Source organism: Anopheles moucheti, chromosome X (assembly GCF_943734755.1).
Source record: "Anopheles moucheti chromosome X, idAnoMoucSN_F20_07, whole genome shotgun sequence".
Taxonomy (NCBI): Eukaryota; Metazoa; Arthropoda; class Insecta; order Diptera; family Culicidae; genus Anopheles; species Anopheles moucheti.
This window is the reverse complement of record NC_069142.1, coordinates 7,955,046-7,970,877: the sequence shown is the minus strand read 5'-3', so window position 1 is coordinate 7,970,877 and position 15,832 is coordinate 7,955,046. Positions and strand designations below refer to the sequence as shown.

Sequence of the window (15,832 nt, the reverse complement as noted above, 5' to 3'; positions counted from 1 at the left end):
GACGCCAACCATAACGCAGCATGAAGCTTTGCATCCCCTCCGAGGGGGATTTTTTTTCCTGAGCTTGAGAGACTATGAGCAAAACTTCATACCAACGGGTGAAGTAAAAATTGAAAAAAAGCTTCCAATGTGGTGAGAAGTGAGCAGTGAGTTGGTGATGCGTGAGAATGATTAAAAGAAGGCTTTCCTCTTCGGTTATTATTGCCAAGCGGCACGCATAATGTGCACGAAGCTAGATTGAGATTATTTAAACACTTTTTCAAAACTCTCTTTTTCCATGTGAAAGATTTTCAATTCATAAAATTTCTCTCGAAAAATTGTCCTCTGTCAGGTTTTGCTCACTTTCTCACCTTATATGTTGGCAGTGAGATGAACCGTAATGCTGCGTGTGCGTGAATGTGTGTGAGGGAAAAACAATAACGAAAGAAAAATGCATCCACAAATCTCATCTTACTGACAATTGTGAAGAATTCCTGCCTTCTGTGCAGTTTCAATCCTTTATGTATCACCTTCTGATTAGTCTGGGTACAATATTAACCCAATCGTTTTCCACATTGGGAAAACAACGCCAACGAAACAAAGCTCCCGAATAATCCTCTCACATACACACACTCGCACGCATAAAACAGCAACGTGAACGCGCGCGCACATACGTTGAGAAACTGTACAGAATTGGGTCGGGTTTTTCGTCCGGTTATACTTCCACGCAACCACCAACCCCCAACAAACAGTGCGCTCGAGCGAGAGAGAGCGAATGGGTGGGACCGACAAAAGAAGAGTACACAACACAAAAAAATAAATAAAACACACGCAGTGTGACGACGACGACGCCGGTATTTTGCAGGAAAGGAAAGCCTTGTTTGGTGCGTTTACAGTGGTCGAGTTGAATGTTCTGATGTTCTGGTGGGAAATGGACACATAAAATTTCCTTGCTTTAACTTCGTCCAGCAACTTAATCCCATCCTCTGGAGCCACTGCTGCATCTGTTTTCCACCAAAACCCGTTAGGGGTTGTAGGTTTTTTCGATAACTTTCTTTTGCACTTCAAAAACTGCAATAGTTCCCCCCACCCCCTCTTCCTCCAGGGAGAAGTACCGTTAATGTTTGTGGTGGAGCCCACCCCGACCACTTTGGGGCTTACTACCCACACAACCGCATAAAGCCCCCCGAAGAAAGGTTCCCAAAAACCGCTCTCGAAAGAGTTCCGGCTAACGCGGCGGACCAATAAATTTTAACACCTTCAACTCCATGTCGGCTGCCTCGTGGTCTGGATGTACATTTTGCGGAACTTTCTATATAATTTGATTTATGGACAATCGTAATCCCACCAACAAAGTTTATCCAAAGTTCAAGACATCGCTGCTGGGACAGGAAAACAATGGTGAGGTTTTCTGATTTTGGACACTGAAGTGACATCACCTACAATGTAAAGGAGACATTTTTCAACGGAAAAAAACGTTGCTTCATTTCTTCACAAACGAAAGCGAGTTGTGTGCTCAGGTTAATTAGAATTCTATCGCTTTCTGCTCGTCTAAATTGGTCTCTATTAGGTGACGGTTTGACAGGTGTGTAGAGTAGACATGATAATTGATCTATAATGTGCCAACATAACATTAAAATCCACGGGGCTCCTTCTTAAAGCATTGCTCTTTACAGCATAGCGCAGAGGGTTGACTTCAGGTAATAGGAGGAACAAAACATAAGGGATGAAGTATTTGGTAAGGTTTCTCGCTTTCATCAATGCTTCTAATTGCAGTTTCTCGTACGAATCACTACATTCTCAAAACCGGTCACGAAGCGGGTAATCAATTTCCGTTCTCGATGGAAAATGTCAGCACCATTTTCACCCATTTAAGAACAACGATTGTAAGGGTCTGCCACTGTGGGAGGGTTGCTTGATGATCTCCGTCCGTATTAGGTACATTTGGATGGCGCTGGTGGTGTTCTCATTGAAAGAATGGCCACCTTTCTCGGCCACGGTCTAGCCGCGCTCTAGACACACTTACGCTACGCACACGCACGCACAAAAACAAACACAACCACGAATACGCGCACGCACACTAGCACACTTTTCGTACTCGCGGGATTACAGCACGCACAAGCTTAATAACCACAATCGCGTACCCCAACGAGACAGGTGCGGAGAAAAGCAAGGAAAAGCGTGAACGAAAGAAGAGACGGTCGATGCAGACACGCTTTTGATGTGGCCGAGCGTTCTGCCACTGATTCTAACCTGCAGGCTATATCACTCACTGGCCGCGAGCACGGATGGCACACATCCGCTCGCTTCGAGAGGCTGAAGACAAATGAACTGCGCTACGCGAATGAACGTACGGACGCCTAAAAGGTGGAACAAGCAAAATGAACAGTGGGCGAGTGCGCGTGTACCCGTGCACACTTCCAATGGAACGCTGTAGTGATGGACATCACTGGAAGTTGAATGAATTTTAATAAAATTTTATTCTATTAGCTAAATGATTCTAGAGGAAAATTAATAATTGTTTTAACTGTTGGTTACACCAAGATTCTGTGTTAAAGAGGTTCCAGTTAATTTTGGGTACAAAATGAAATGAAATAATTACGTTCGTATTCCCTCACTTCGTATTGTTCTACTCCGTTCATATTCAGCAACTGATTTAATTTTATCTAATTTATTCTAATTTATGATTAGTGCTGTTCAAAGGTTTTTGTACACTGTCCCATGTTTTAGTAAATATTCCATTCGGACTATCTAGATATTATGTTTAAAAATTACATAAATGAAATGTCTCCGAAATAATTTGCTAAAGAATAGAAGAAAACAAAAAATAAGTAAAAATGGAAGAATACTGTAAAGAATTTTACATTTACGTTACATTCTGATTTCATACATTTTTGTTCACTGGTTTCTAACCAAAAAGCAATCTTTTCTTCATAGTTCACTGACTACACAATTTAAATCGACACAATCCGTTGAAGTTTTTTCCTAACGAAGATTCAAGCTTTTTGTTGATTTTACACAGCAGAATACTAAAGTAGTCACCTAGTAGCTCCTCCCAATCATAATACTGGTTAGTCGTAATCTTATCTGACTACCAAAATTTGTGCTTCGTTTAACATATTTGCATCGCACATAAAAAATGATTTTCATAAAAGTTTTAAGCAATTTCGGCGTTTCATACCTGTTAATTGAATTGAATCGGAACTTTATATTTTTCGTTTTATCAAGACTTTGATGCATTTTTATGAACGTTTACTTCAATACAAGCAAACAGAAGCTTTTGATTGTTTTTAAATTTTTGATTTCCAATCAACCACTGTTCAAATTCGCACACACGACAGCTGTCATTAATGTCATGTCGGTTGTGTCAAAAAACTTGACAGATGTCCTGTACTTTCCTGGGTAGGTGGTACGGAGGGTACCGGGTTAAAATTAACTTCATCCCTAAGCACGTGTAATAAAATTCTTACTCGTTCGGTTGACTCTAACCTGAAGACATCTTCGCAGCTGCCGGCAAACCGAGTGCTCAGCCGAACAGTTAAAAGGCCCATTCAAGTGCAAGGTGAAGGCGACGTGACTCAGAGACGCAGTACGCTTCTATCAACCGTGTTGCAAAGAAAAGAAGGCATCAATCCAGTAAAAACAGTACAAGCAACCAGAAGCAAACAATGGCAAAACCAGCGTACAAAGTCGGTAAGTTTACAGTGCACAGGCGAGCACATGGTTTTATACGGCATAATCATTTGTTGTTTCATCCCCTGCAAACCGCACGATGGGTCTGTTAAATAGTAAAGTCAATAATAGCAACAAACGAAAAACGCCGGGTCTGGTTTGATTTAGATTTCATTCAGACTCAGATAGCTAATTTAGAGGCAGCAAGCAACTTGATAAAGGTTATAGACTTTAATATTAAGGAGAAGAACTGCATCAATACGCTGTTAACTGTTCACGGTTAGATTTAGACTTTTTCAGTCATAAAATTTTTATCAAAAGGTGGCTCTTAATTGGTTGATAAAATGAAGCTGTCAGTGTGTACCGTACTTACGCAGTAACTGCCAAACTTAGAAACGATTACTTTATTAGGAAAATTGTAAATTTGCTTTTTGTCTGTTCGTTCGATTGTTATTATTAGTTATTAGGTATTTTTTTTAAATTAATTCTTAGCGACTTGCTTTCGCGATATTTTTTACGCAGTCGCAAGTCGCAAAGAAAAGGGAGAAAATCCCAGCGGAAAAATAATGGGAAAAATCAACAAGCAAACAAGCATAAAATAATGTAATGAAACGATTTTAACAACATAATGTTCTCATTGACCATTTCCTACAGCCGACATCTCACAGGCCGAGTTCGGGCGGAAGGAAATCGTGCTGGCCGAGAACGAAATGCCCGGCCTGATGGCGTGCAGGCAAAAATACGGCCCATTGAAGATCCTGAAGGGTGCCCGGATAGCTGGCTGCCTGCACATGACCATCCAGACGGCAGTTTTGATCGAAACGCTGATCGAGCTGGGTGCCGAGGTACGTTAGTAACATCTCGGCCGCCTGAAAAATTCTTAAGAAAGCAAACAGCAACAAGAAGTATCGGTAAGATCGGTATTGCTGAGAGACGACGGCATATTATGCGCTGTTGCTGTGATGCGGAAGTGGTGATAACCTTTGCTGAACCGATCGACCGTATGACGCGGGATAAGGCCGCTGGACGTACAAAAGATTGTTTTGCCTTGTTTGGTCAAAAATTGTCTAAAAAGCCAGACAAACACATCGTCCCCGCTCTCCTGGTGACGCGGCCCGAAGCGATAAGTTATGCTTAGATTAAGATTCTTCTTTTGATGGAGTTGTCGTATTCTAATTTTAGCGCCCGGTTTGCCACCCCACGGTGATTGTTGTTTGCTGATGGGGGTATGGTTTCCCGAGGGCCTTGTTTGCGTTCCCGGTCGCGCACGCGTTCACGGTTGCGTAATGCATACCACGAGATAGTGAGAGTTGTTGATGCTTTGGTAGAGTTGTTTTTTCTATTGTTTTTTTTCTTTTCTTGTTTTTAAGGTCCAATGGAGCAGCTGCAACATCTTCAGCACGCAGGATCATGCAGCCGCAGCCATGGCAAAGGCCGGTGTGCCGGTGTACGCATGGAAGGGTGAAACGGATGAGGAGTACATGTGGTGCATCCGGCAGACGCTCATCTTCTCGGACGGTAAGCCGCTGAACATGATTCTGGACGATGGCGGCGATCTGACCAATCTGGTGCACGCCGAACATCCGGAACTGCTGAAGGAGATTCGGGGCTTGAGCGAGGAGACGACGACCGGTGTGCACAATCTGTACAAGATGTTCCGCGAGGGTCGGCTCGGTATGCCGGCGATCAACGTGAACGATTCGGTTACGAAGAGCAAATTCGACAATCTGTACGGATGTCGGGAGTCGCTGCTGGACGGTATTAAGCGTGCGACGGACGTGATGATTGCCGGCAAGGTGTGCGTGGTCGCCGGGTACGGTGATGTGGGCAAGGGTTGCGCACAGGCGCTGAGGAGTTCCGGTGGCCGCGTGCTGGTCACCGAGATCGATCCGATCAATGCGCTGCAGGCGGCGATGGAAGGGTACGAGGTGACGACGATGGAGGACGCAAGCAAGGAGGCACAAATCTTCGTCACAACGACCGGCTGCACGGACATCATTATGGGTGAGCACTTCCTCAACATGAAGGACGACTCGATCGTGTGCAACATCGGTCACTTTGACTGTGAGATCAATGTGAAATGGTTGCACGAGAATGCGGTGAAGAAGGTGAACATTAAGCCGCAGGTGGATCGGTACGAGTTGAGCAACGGTCGGCATGTCATCCTGTTGGCGGAAGGCCGTCTGGTGAATCTGGGCTGTGCCATGGGACACTCGAGCTTCGTCATGTCGAACTCGTTCACCAACCAGGTGCTGGCACAGATCGAGCTGTGGACGAACCGGGAGAAGTACGCGATCGGTGTGCACGTGCTGCCGAAGAAGTTGGACGAGGAGGTGGCCGCCTTGCATCTGGACAAGCTGGGCGTGAAGCTGACCAAGTTGAGCCCGCGCCAGGCAGAGTACCTTAACCTACCGGCCGAAGGACCATACAAACCGGACCATTATCGCTACTAACGATGAGACGGAAGAGATGAGACACATTAAAGCAAGAATTGCAACGAACAATACACAACACAAGTGGTTTGGAATGGTGTTTAGTATGGTTTCGGCGTGCGGCTTAGCAATAAGTTTGCGGATCACTTCACATTTTGAATAAATAATACCAATGTCGGCATTTCGTATCGCATCCGACGCCCACTGGATTGCGTTGCGTTGAACCTTCGCAAGATGAAGTGATAGAAGCGTGACAATTTGCATTCTTACGTTACGCGCTCGTATGCCTTCACGGGAACTGCAAAGGTTGCTTAAAATCAATTTGAGAAATTTTCGTCGAATGTTAACAGTTATCGCAATGAGAAATCACTATCTCTATTGTGATATTTCTCCGTGTATAAATTTCAATCTTAGCTTTAGGATATTGTTTTTAAACGCTCAAAGCAATTTTGTTAATAACACCAAGTTGTATTAATTTCATCGGATTTCTTGACTCGTGGAGGGTTCAGGTTCGGTGTCTTTAATTATAGGCGAACGCTGCTCAACAACAAAACAGCACATTGCAACCTTACAGAAAAAAAAACCTTTTTTACTGTTTTACTGCATGACAGTCGGTCCGCTTTTATTGTCACTTTTCGTCCGATGGGAAGATAGTGCTTTGGCTTAGGGTGGCCTCAACTTCCGGCAGCATTCTTGGCCATTTGGCGCCGCCGTGCGCGTGGCGTAAAGTAGTACATCTCCAACGACCAGCAGATTGCCGTCGTGTACGTGGCGAGATTGAGGAAATGGAGTGTGGTGGCATAATTTGTCGCATCCCGCACGTATCCTGGTGTAAGAAGAAGAATACAATTTAGGGTTTGCAAGTAAACAATAGCGTCTCCGTCTCATTCATATTTCTTTTTAGTTTTTTTTATCAACCTGAGGAGCATTACTCCTTGTTATTTGATCGTTCTTGATCATTCTGATGACATGTTCTCAACTTCATCGACTGGTGGAGCGTTGCATCTCTTGAAGATTCCTTATCAGTCATAATGTACTAAATATTTCGACTTCGGCACCGATCACTGACAAAAAAAGAACTTTACAGGAGAACCCAATCGCTATTTAAAATCGAATTTTTCCTCGTTAAAAGGAATATTTCCCTAGCAATAATATGTTAAAAACCTAAATAAAAAAGGTCAATAGACGAAGAGATTCAGATCGATTCATTCATTTCACGCATTTGTGAATCTGAATCAAATTCACATTACAGTTAACCTTATTATAAGATTCATGAATTTTCCAACATTTATGACCATCACTTATGAGCTTGTTCCGCTTCCTAAGGAGCCGATTTTCGATTTGAATGACTCCTGGCTTGAATGAATGGCTTTTAATATAATTGATATGGGGAAGAGTTGAGCATGAGATTCAAAAATCTAGTTTGATGCAAATAAATAAATATTATTTCATTCCTACTGTATCTTCCTGGAAAAAAATCTATTTATCTAACAAAACCATGTTGTTTAGGTTGCAAACCATAAATGTTTAGGAAGCTGCAATTTAAGAATAAAGGCAATATATGTGTTATCTTAAAACACCAACAAATCCCAATGAAAAACTAAATTAACGAATTATAATACTTTATTTTTAAAAGTAATTCAAATTTAATTTAAATTTAAAATCTGTCAAAGGACGAAACAGATTGATAACGATACAAATATCCGTCTAAATTGGATGTGGAAATTGGAAAAATAAATTAAAAAAAAATTATTATGGAATGGAAATTTATGTAAAAAAAAAACAAACTGTTAGTCAAGTATTGTTCTCACTTTTGCCAATCGATAAGCGAATGTACGCAGAGTGCGTACTCGATCAATCCATTTTGTGTGCGTGAGGACCGTGGGCTCGCGCATTTATGTGTATGTGAGAGAGCCCTTTACTGTTTGGTCGAAAGATTCCATCGCATCACAAAACGAACCTTCATTGGGGATGAACCAGAGAGAGAGAGAGAGAGAGCGAGAGAGAAAGAGAGTACGAAACAAACAACAAAGAAGAAGGTAGAGATCGAGAATGAAAGATTTGCACGCGCACCAAAAACCTTAAGCGAAGGGCGCAACAGAAAAACCAGTCCAACTTTAGCAGCTGTTGGTACAGCTCGCTGGTATTAAAGAGCCCTTTCCTGTTGTGTTTTCATTTTCCCTGCGAGCGTATGTGTGCAAGTGTGTGTACAATTGTTCGCCGTAAAGGTTCAGCGTAAAGTGGCGTCTAGCGGAAAAAGAAAGGGAAAAAAGCACGCGCTCGTATGTTTTTGTTTACATACCGGCGGACCCAAGCCTCAATACGCGCATCATTCCGTCATTTAACCCCTAACTGTGTCTGTGTGTGTGTATTTAAATGCGTCAACCATGCAAATGTGATTTTGCAGAAAGTCTCCGGTGTCCGGTTGGTGTTTCATTGTGAAATGAAAAGCTCTACAATCAGCACAGGTTCACCGTGCGTCGTCAGGAAAATCCCTTTCCACGTGTGTGCGTGTTTGTGTATGTGGTGAGCGATGTGAGTATGTGTGGCTAAGTTAATTTCACTCGGTCGCATTGTAGCATCGTTTCGCATAAAATAAAGAAAAAGGTAGGTCCTGCGTATGCCCAAAAGGGAATACCCAACGGGGCCTTCGTTTTGCGCGTGTGTAAGTAGCTAAGGATAGATATATTTGTTTTAACTTAGTTTGAAGTTAAACTTGGCTTTGTTTGCTTGGCCACACGAAAGCGCGTCCCTGTTGCTATGCGCAATGTTTATAGAGACACGAAATCAGCTGGAAAGCGTTGCTAATTAAGACGCTTTTCCTTCTTCGTTTCGCAATGGTGATGTCTTCCTTCCGCTGTGCACCACAGTCGATCGATTGATTGCGTGGTTGCTGTGTCCCGCCTCATCCATCGTGGAAGAAAATCCACCATAGGGCAAACGTGTGGAAAACTCCAACCCACAGGCCACAGGAAGGAAAATCAATTCCCAAAGCAAACGCTTCGAAAACGGGCGAGCAAAACCGTCATCATCTCATTATGTGAGTTTCCGCTCCCCTGCTGAAGTGAAAGTGAGCTTTCGGTGCACCATTTAATTATTCGCAAAACGGTCGGACCTTTGCTTTAGTGTGAGTGTGTTTTTTTTCGCGGAGCTGCCATCGGAGCTGTGCGAAACGATTACGATGGTAATGAGATGAGCAGAAGATGAGCACATCCAAATGCAAACCAGCTGTTCCTGCGGAGTCGTAAAATTGCTTCCCTTTGCCACCCTACAAAGGCACGGACAATATCCTCCTCTTTCACGCGTTTTATGCGCGCTGACGCAATCGGACGCAATGTGATGTTTGGCGGGCTACGTCTCTTTTTTTCTGGTTTGTGCTGGATTCACTCAACTTTGACATTCAATGTAACCGATCGATCCAGTTTTGAGTCACTTCCTTTGTTTCGGGTTGCCGTTCGCTGAACTCCAAACCACGCACCGTTCGCTTCCATTCTTTTCACACGCAATACACCATGTTGTATGTTTCATCTGCCTACCTATTCTAGCGTGTTCAAAGCGGTCAAACAAGGGACTCACGGCACAGATAGTATTGCGTGGCAACAGAACATCAGCTGAACAAAGCGGGTTTGTGAGGGTGTGTATTGATATTTCGCAATCCAAAACAGCTGACTAGCATCTACCCGGTAGCTCTACATCAAAGCGTTTATAAAGTTTGTATTCGATACCTGATGATTGGCTATCTGGTGGCGTGAATGTATCTAGCGAGTGTCATATGATTCACGGATTCGCATAATGCTCCATAGTTGAGATTGAGGAATGTACTTTGTTAACTGACTCAAAATAACACTCCACTAGGCTCTTAATTACTAAGCACTTGATTGCTGTTACTACAACTGAGAAGATTGCTTGAGTAGTACAAGAACATTAATGGATGATAGTGCCCAGAGAGGATATAGTCAGGCCCTCATGTTCTGCCATGTACCACAATTCGCTCAAGAAATTGGAACAAGCCCGAATACCTACAAGCTTGGATATACGGTGACACATGCTACTACTCTACACATCGAGGACGTGTGGACATAGGAGTTGGGTAGGAGAGTCTTTCAAGAGACTTCGAATCCTACCCCATTGCAGAGTCAGTAAGTTCAGTGCCCAGGGAGGAGGTCATAATCGCAGAATTAAATAGCGATTCCAGGGTTGAGAGTTGCATTCCACCTGAGCCTGCACCTGTACATCAAGAATAGTACTTTTCGTATTGATCTCAAATATCACTCTACTATGCAAATACCTATGCGGACTTTTATTCTTATTCTTGTGTCAACTGAAAAAGACTTCTTGGCTAGTTGGAAATGACACATGTGTCTAGGTCTAACAGAGTCATAAATGTGTACAGAGATGAGATTAGAAGTCCAACTGAGTGTCTCTCAGACTCAGTCTTGTCTGAGTGAGTTTATTTCAGCCGTACTTCAAGGAACTTACGGTTTTAACTGTCCCCAACTATGACAAACATTCTGCCATTAGAATAAGAAATCTAATCTCATCATTATGATATTTAAAACGACTTCTTGAGTTGTCTAAAATTTGTGGAGCAATAATCTTGATAATAACTTGACTTACCGACAATGGGACCGACGAACAGGTAGAAGAAACCAGCAAATAGCAGATGTAGCCCAGTTGCACCAGGCAGTCGGTCCAATGGGACGTGTGACGGAATTGCCAGTGCCATAAACACCGTCCGCAGTCCCTTGTTAAACCCAATCCAACAAGCAATGCCCAGCACAACGGTGTAACTGTGGAAGTGCGCTAAAACTGTGAAGAAAAGTTAGTTTTTCACATGAACATCCACCCCCATTGAAGTTCTGCTAGCACGTACCGACTCTACCAAGCGCCATGTTGATGACGCCCACGAGGAAGAATGTGCGATTTTGCCATTTGATGCGATCGGCAATGAGCGGTACGAGGCAGCGGCAACAGATATCCGTCACACCCAGTACGGACATGGCCATCGCAATCTGATCCCGGCTGCAGCCAAAGTCCGCCAGGACGAACGGTGTCAGGATGGAGAAGTTGAGCTCTGCAAAGTTGGCGATCGTGATGCCTATCATGATGTTAACGTAGATGTGATCGCGTAACAGATCCAGATCAAAGAAGATCACGATACGCTGCAGGAAGGTGAGTGGCAGCTCCTGTTCCGGAGCATCGTCGAGCAGCGATTGAAGCGTTTCCGAGCAGGTACAAGTGGTTGGACGAGCTTCCTCGACCAGCTGGGCGAGTCGCTTGGACGCCTGCTTGAGAACGTCTTTTTCGGCGGGTGCTGTACTGAAGCCGTTCGTGGGCAGTGCCTCCACCTCACTCCAATGGGGCTTGTGGAGCAGGGGAGTCGGATCGGTGGGACGTCTCAGGGGTTTATGTTCGGCCTGGACGTTCGGGCAGTCCTCTGTCTGGCACTCGTCGATCTTGAATGCTGTCGCGTCCTTTGCCGGGAGCGGGATGAATGGACGCGCATCGCCAAGGCTTAGGACGGATGGACGCTGGGAAAGATACCGTGGGGTGGTTAAGCTGTGCCGGGAGCTGTACAGTGAGCGTAGTGAACTGCGCGAGTACCAGCCATCATTTGCGCGCGACAGCATCGGAGTGCCCGTGTCAACGGCGGCATCGTACGCGATCAGGTCCAGCACGGACCGCTCGACCGGGAGTGTATTGAAGGGGACCGCACCGGGATCCTGCGCTGTTTGACAGTAGATGCAACGTTCGCTGGGTGGTGGAGTGGTTGGTAGGTTTGCTTCATCCGGCTCGGATGTTGATTGTGGAGATTTTGCGTGCCACTGTACGGGCTGGTAGAGTAGTGCGAAGGCTACCGCGTTCATGGCGAAGCCTCCAAAGATTAAAACCGTATTATTGACGCTGAAGTAACGGTGCAGTAACGTGACAAGATGGGGTGCAACGATCGGTCCAAGACCGGTCAGTGTCCAGGCGAACCCGGTGGCGATGCGGCGCTTCTGTCTGAAGTAGGTGTTTAGCGCAAGCGAGTTGGCGGACGCGTTTATACCGACACCGGCACCATACAACACTGCGAAGGTGATCATGTAGTCGAAGAAGCTATCGGCGAGGGATGTGAGGGAGACTGCGATACCTACTAATAGCGCACCGAAGAACGCAACCTGCCTGTAGGTGAACCGACGAAACATGGGCCCATTTGCTAAGCCTACCATGGAGGTCAGTGCTGAGTGTGTGTTGATGATGGTTGTCACCTCCGACGCACTGATCGACAACTCCGACATACGATCTCGGAACAGTAGCCCGAACTGCTGCAACACCGGAAAGGTGCAGAGCTGTTGGGGATGCAAAATGGAAGGGAACGAATTTAGAAGAACAGGTAGAAGACCCACGGCAAGTGTCATACTCACATTGGAAAATCCAGCAGCCAGCACCACCATCCAGCCCCAACCACCATCCGGTGCTATAAAGTCACTGCCCAGCTGTGATCGGTTCTTGGGGAGTTTGATTCGCTTGTTTGGTGGTGTGGTCACGGCCCGGTTACAGTACTCGTTGCCATTTTCATCCGTCTCCTGTTTTAACTTTTCGGACTTCATTTCTGCACGCTCAGCTCTGTCTTAGTTGTCTCGCTGTTCTGTTGAGATGATGACGGTGCTGCTGTTGTACCGGTTAGCGTGCAAGATAAACCTGCCAATCTATCTTAGATCACAGAGGAATCGATTGGTTGCGATTAATTACACAACTTTAGATGCACAGTTGTGGAGCACAATCAATCGAGTGAATTATTCTACCTCGGTCATTTCGTGATGGGAAGCGACCCAACATTCTTATCTTGCAAGCAGCTGTAACGACCACAATGCACCGCGGAGCGTCGTTTTGCTTGTCCGTAGTACCTTCGACAACTGACTCTGCGCACTGTATGCAGTGGAAGATGAAAGGTTGTACTATTAAGCTGTTCAATGCTACCGATCGACTGCAATCAGCTTATCAAGTTCTTTACTGTACTTTGTGAATTTTACACACCGACGCAACATTGTGCATTACCGCACGCGCTGTGGAAGTTCCCTTTCCGATGCCGACAGAGTACGTCACGCTGATGGCCGGGGACCCCCAAAGAATATATCTCTCTAAAGGTCTGGCATATTAAAATGATAAATTGTACGCTAATCGAACGGAGGAGGTGTAGTTTTTGTTGCCCCCCAAGAGTACTTCCTAGCGACACTAGGATTTTGCGTGTGGAGTGCAGGGCGATGTACCGGCCTTGAAGTTGTACGGCACATGTATAGCGATTATCCACCTATCAGAGGGGCCGCCAAGGCTCGTAGTCATTACCCTGTGTGTATGCTCAACTACTTCAAAACCTCCACCTGACCGTGCTCATCGTGCCTCAGACAACTCCCTCCCAATCATTGTTCACACCTGCGATATCTTCGCCGCATTCATCTCGCAAACACAATACAGGCAATAAGTATGGCTATTAATGTCAAAACCGCGCGAACTGATACGTGCCGCAGAAATCACCTGCCACAACCTGATCAGCCGCCTAGAACGTGACTTTGGGCGTATAGTTTCGTGTTTTTCTGCACACACGGGTGATCGCTAGTCGTCGACAACTCGTACTAAATCGTCGACTAAGCCGGTTTTTTCTATTCTATTTCATCCAACCGATCTTACCTACCTCTTCTCCAAGGTTTTGCCTTCCAACACCCACCGTGGATGCTTTGTTTGCACGTAAATCGTTCACTACGGCGTCCTCTAACCGAGGAGGAGGCGACTTCTTGCGGGTGTTCCAAGGTCTATCTCAACCGGAGGACGTATCCCGGTCGACTGGGGCCAAAAATTGCAAACACCCTAACCGTAGTAGATCGCATCTTTGCATTCTTCTGATTGCCGGGTAGGTGGTGGGTTTCTGTTTTGTCTTGGGATAAAGGTTTGTGATAAGGACACGCGCGTCTACCGAGCAAGCGGCGTTTTATTGACCAGCGCCATTTATCGATCCGTCAGAAGTTCAAGTCTTATCGTGGCTGTCAAAAATTAGTCCCCGGCAGAGAGAAACCATCAACCAAAACAAATTCTTTCACTCGTGATTGTGGAGCATATGGCTTTCCACTAGTCATACGTTCCTATTATCTTCAGCATTACGATAAAGTGAGCGTACTTAGTTAGATCAGTTGTTGTTAATCTATTTCTATTTGACCTACTTTAGATTACATTTTGTGCACACTGCGCCCAAACACTTGCTGGGCCGAACAGCTGTTTAGTGCGGAGTTCAGATTAGGGAAGTGTCAATACGTCAGCAGGTGATAGGGGTTTGAACGAACTATTTGTGAAGCAGATAAAATGCCACTAGACGTTATCGGATCTTAAGCATTAAACAGGTTTGCGAATGAAGCGCTTCGAGAGATTTTAAATCCCGCAAAAGCAAAACCCCGCAAATCCAAATGTCATGCTGATCGGTATTACGACCTGCCAGAACGTAATCTTGCCATTTTATTGTTTTTGCAAACAAATACGCAGAGCTTAACACCCACTGCGATGGACACCCCGTCCATTATATTAGCTAATCGGAGCTGTAGTAACCGGGGTATTAAATAAGAGTACGATAAAGTCTGACTCAGGGCAATGTTTGAGGGCTCCACATAAGGTCGATAGATGCCTTTTGATTATCTGTCTTGGCCCTACGCTATTGTTTCCATTGATACGCTCTTACACTCTCCTACGCTACTAGGGCATTTTCTCCCGTTCTCTCCCTCTCTCTCTCTCTCGTTCTCTTCATTTATCGCTTTATTTTTGTTTCTCCCTATTGCTCTTTGCCAGATGTGTCCAACTCTCAACTGGCTGCTAGTTTCTAAATAACTATCAGAAGGAAAAGAAAAACGATCCCTTTGGTTTAACAAGCTTGAGTGGCAATTATACCCAGAGTAAAGTGAAAAAAATCCCGAAAGAATATAAAAGCTATTTTGTATTAGTATTTGCAATCAAATCCAAATTATTTCAGAAATAAGCTTATTGTTGTACCGCCACACTTTTTTGCACTTTCAGTCACAGTTTAGTCATTTTCACACTTCCATATTTGTACCCCAGTGATTTGTGTTGGATCTCACCAGCTCTTGCTAATTAAATCTCACGCGGCCCCTTAAACACACCAAAATCACACAATAATCTTTCTAGTGTGGATAAAGGGGTAGGGTTCTCATGATTGATTTTTAAACCCTTTGGATTATCGTAAAGAACTCTTGTTTTATCACTTTTAACGATAACATGAAGGATTTTCATCCCTTGCAGTTAGTAATAGTATGGAAACTGTACAACGGGAAATGTCTCAAATAAATTATTTCATGGAAGGTCCGTAAAGCATTTTGGATTGGATTGAATGCGATTTAATTTAATTTAATTTTTAATTTCGTTAAATAATGGAAGAATGTGAAAATTATCCGTTAATGATGCTTCATCGGTAAGAAAATCAACATTTTTGCAGTAATGTTAAAAAAGGGTCTTGTATATATGAAACATTTATATTAATTAATTAATTTATTTGCTTTCTGGAAAGGATTGGGATCAAAATTTACATAAATAATGATGAATAAAAAGAGTGCACGGAGTAAGAACCTGGAAACAAATTGTAAGTTGGACGAGCGAGTTTGACAACGCTGCACGCTTGGCCGATTGGCTTCGGTGCGTTGCTGATCGTTGCCAACTGTCGTGCGAACGGTTTTTATCGGTTTGGTAAGCGTGCGGTGCCAGTAAGTGTG

General features: G+C 44.4%; 2 protein-coding genes across 2 annotated transcripts; one reads left to right on the top strand and one right to left on the bottom strand.

Moving 5' to 3' along the window:
- The first annotated feature begins 3,396 nt into the window (after window positions 1–3,396).
- Window positions 3,397–6,292, top strand: LOC128306524 (adenosylhomocysteinase). Its single transcript, XM_053044060.1, has 3 exons — window positions 3,397–3,672; window positions 4,306–4,496; window positions 5,022–6,292. Exons 1-3 carry the CDS (start codon window positions 3,648–3,650, stop codon window positions 6,102–6,104), a joined length of 1,299 nt encoding a protein of 432 aa, XP_052900020.1. The 5' UTR covers window positions 3,397–3,647; the 3' UTR covers window positions 6,105–6,292.
- A 465-nt stretch (window positions 6,293–6,757) lies between these two features.
- Window positions 6,758–12,676, bottom strand: LOC128306651 (uncharacterized). Its single transcript, XM_053044224.1, has 4 exons — window positions 12,491–12,676; window positions 10,957–12,415; window positions 10,701–10,892; window positions 6,758–6,909 (listed from the first exon to the last, which is right to left on the bottom strand). The coding sequence occupies exons 1-4, from the start codon at window positions 12,674–12,676 to the stop codon at window positions 6,758–6,760; spliced, it is 1,989 nt and encodes a 662-aa protein (XP_052900184.1).
- Between the last annotated feature and the right edge of the window lie 3,156 nt (window positions 12,677–15,832).

What these genes read in the sequence shown, in the direction of transcription:
- LOC128306524 (XM_053044060.1), top strand. Translation starts at nt 3,648, where the DNA reads ATGGCAAAACCAGCGTACAAAGTCG. An exon ending in AAAACCAGCGTACAAAGTCG is followed by an intron (nt 3,673 to 4,305) that starts GTAAGTTTACAG and finishes CATTTCCTACAG; the next exon opens with CCGACATCTCACAGGCCGAG. An exon ending in TGATCGAGCTGGGTGCCGAG is followed by an intron (nt 4,497 to 5,021) that starts GTACGTTAGTAA and finishes CTTGTTTTTAAG; the next exon opens with GTCCAATGGAGCAGCTGCAA.
- LOC128306651 (XM_053044224.1), bottom strand. Translation starts at nt 12,676, where the DNA reads ATGAAGTCCGAAAAGTTAAAACAGGAGACGGATGAAAATGGCAACGAG. An exon ending in TGGCTGCTGGATTTTCCAAT is followed by an intron (nt 12,416 to 12,490) that starts GTGAGTATGACA and finishes CATCCCCAACAG; the next exon opens with CTCTGCACCTTTCCGGTGTT. An exon ending in GTTCGTCGGTCCCATTGTCG is followed by an intron (nt 6,910 to 10,700) that starts GTAAGTCAAGTT and finishes TTCTTACACCAG; the next exon opens with GATACGTGCGGGATGCGACA.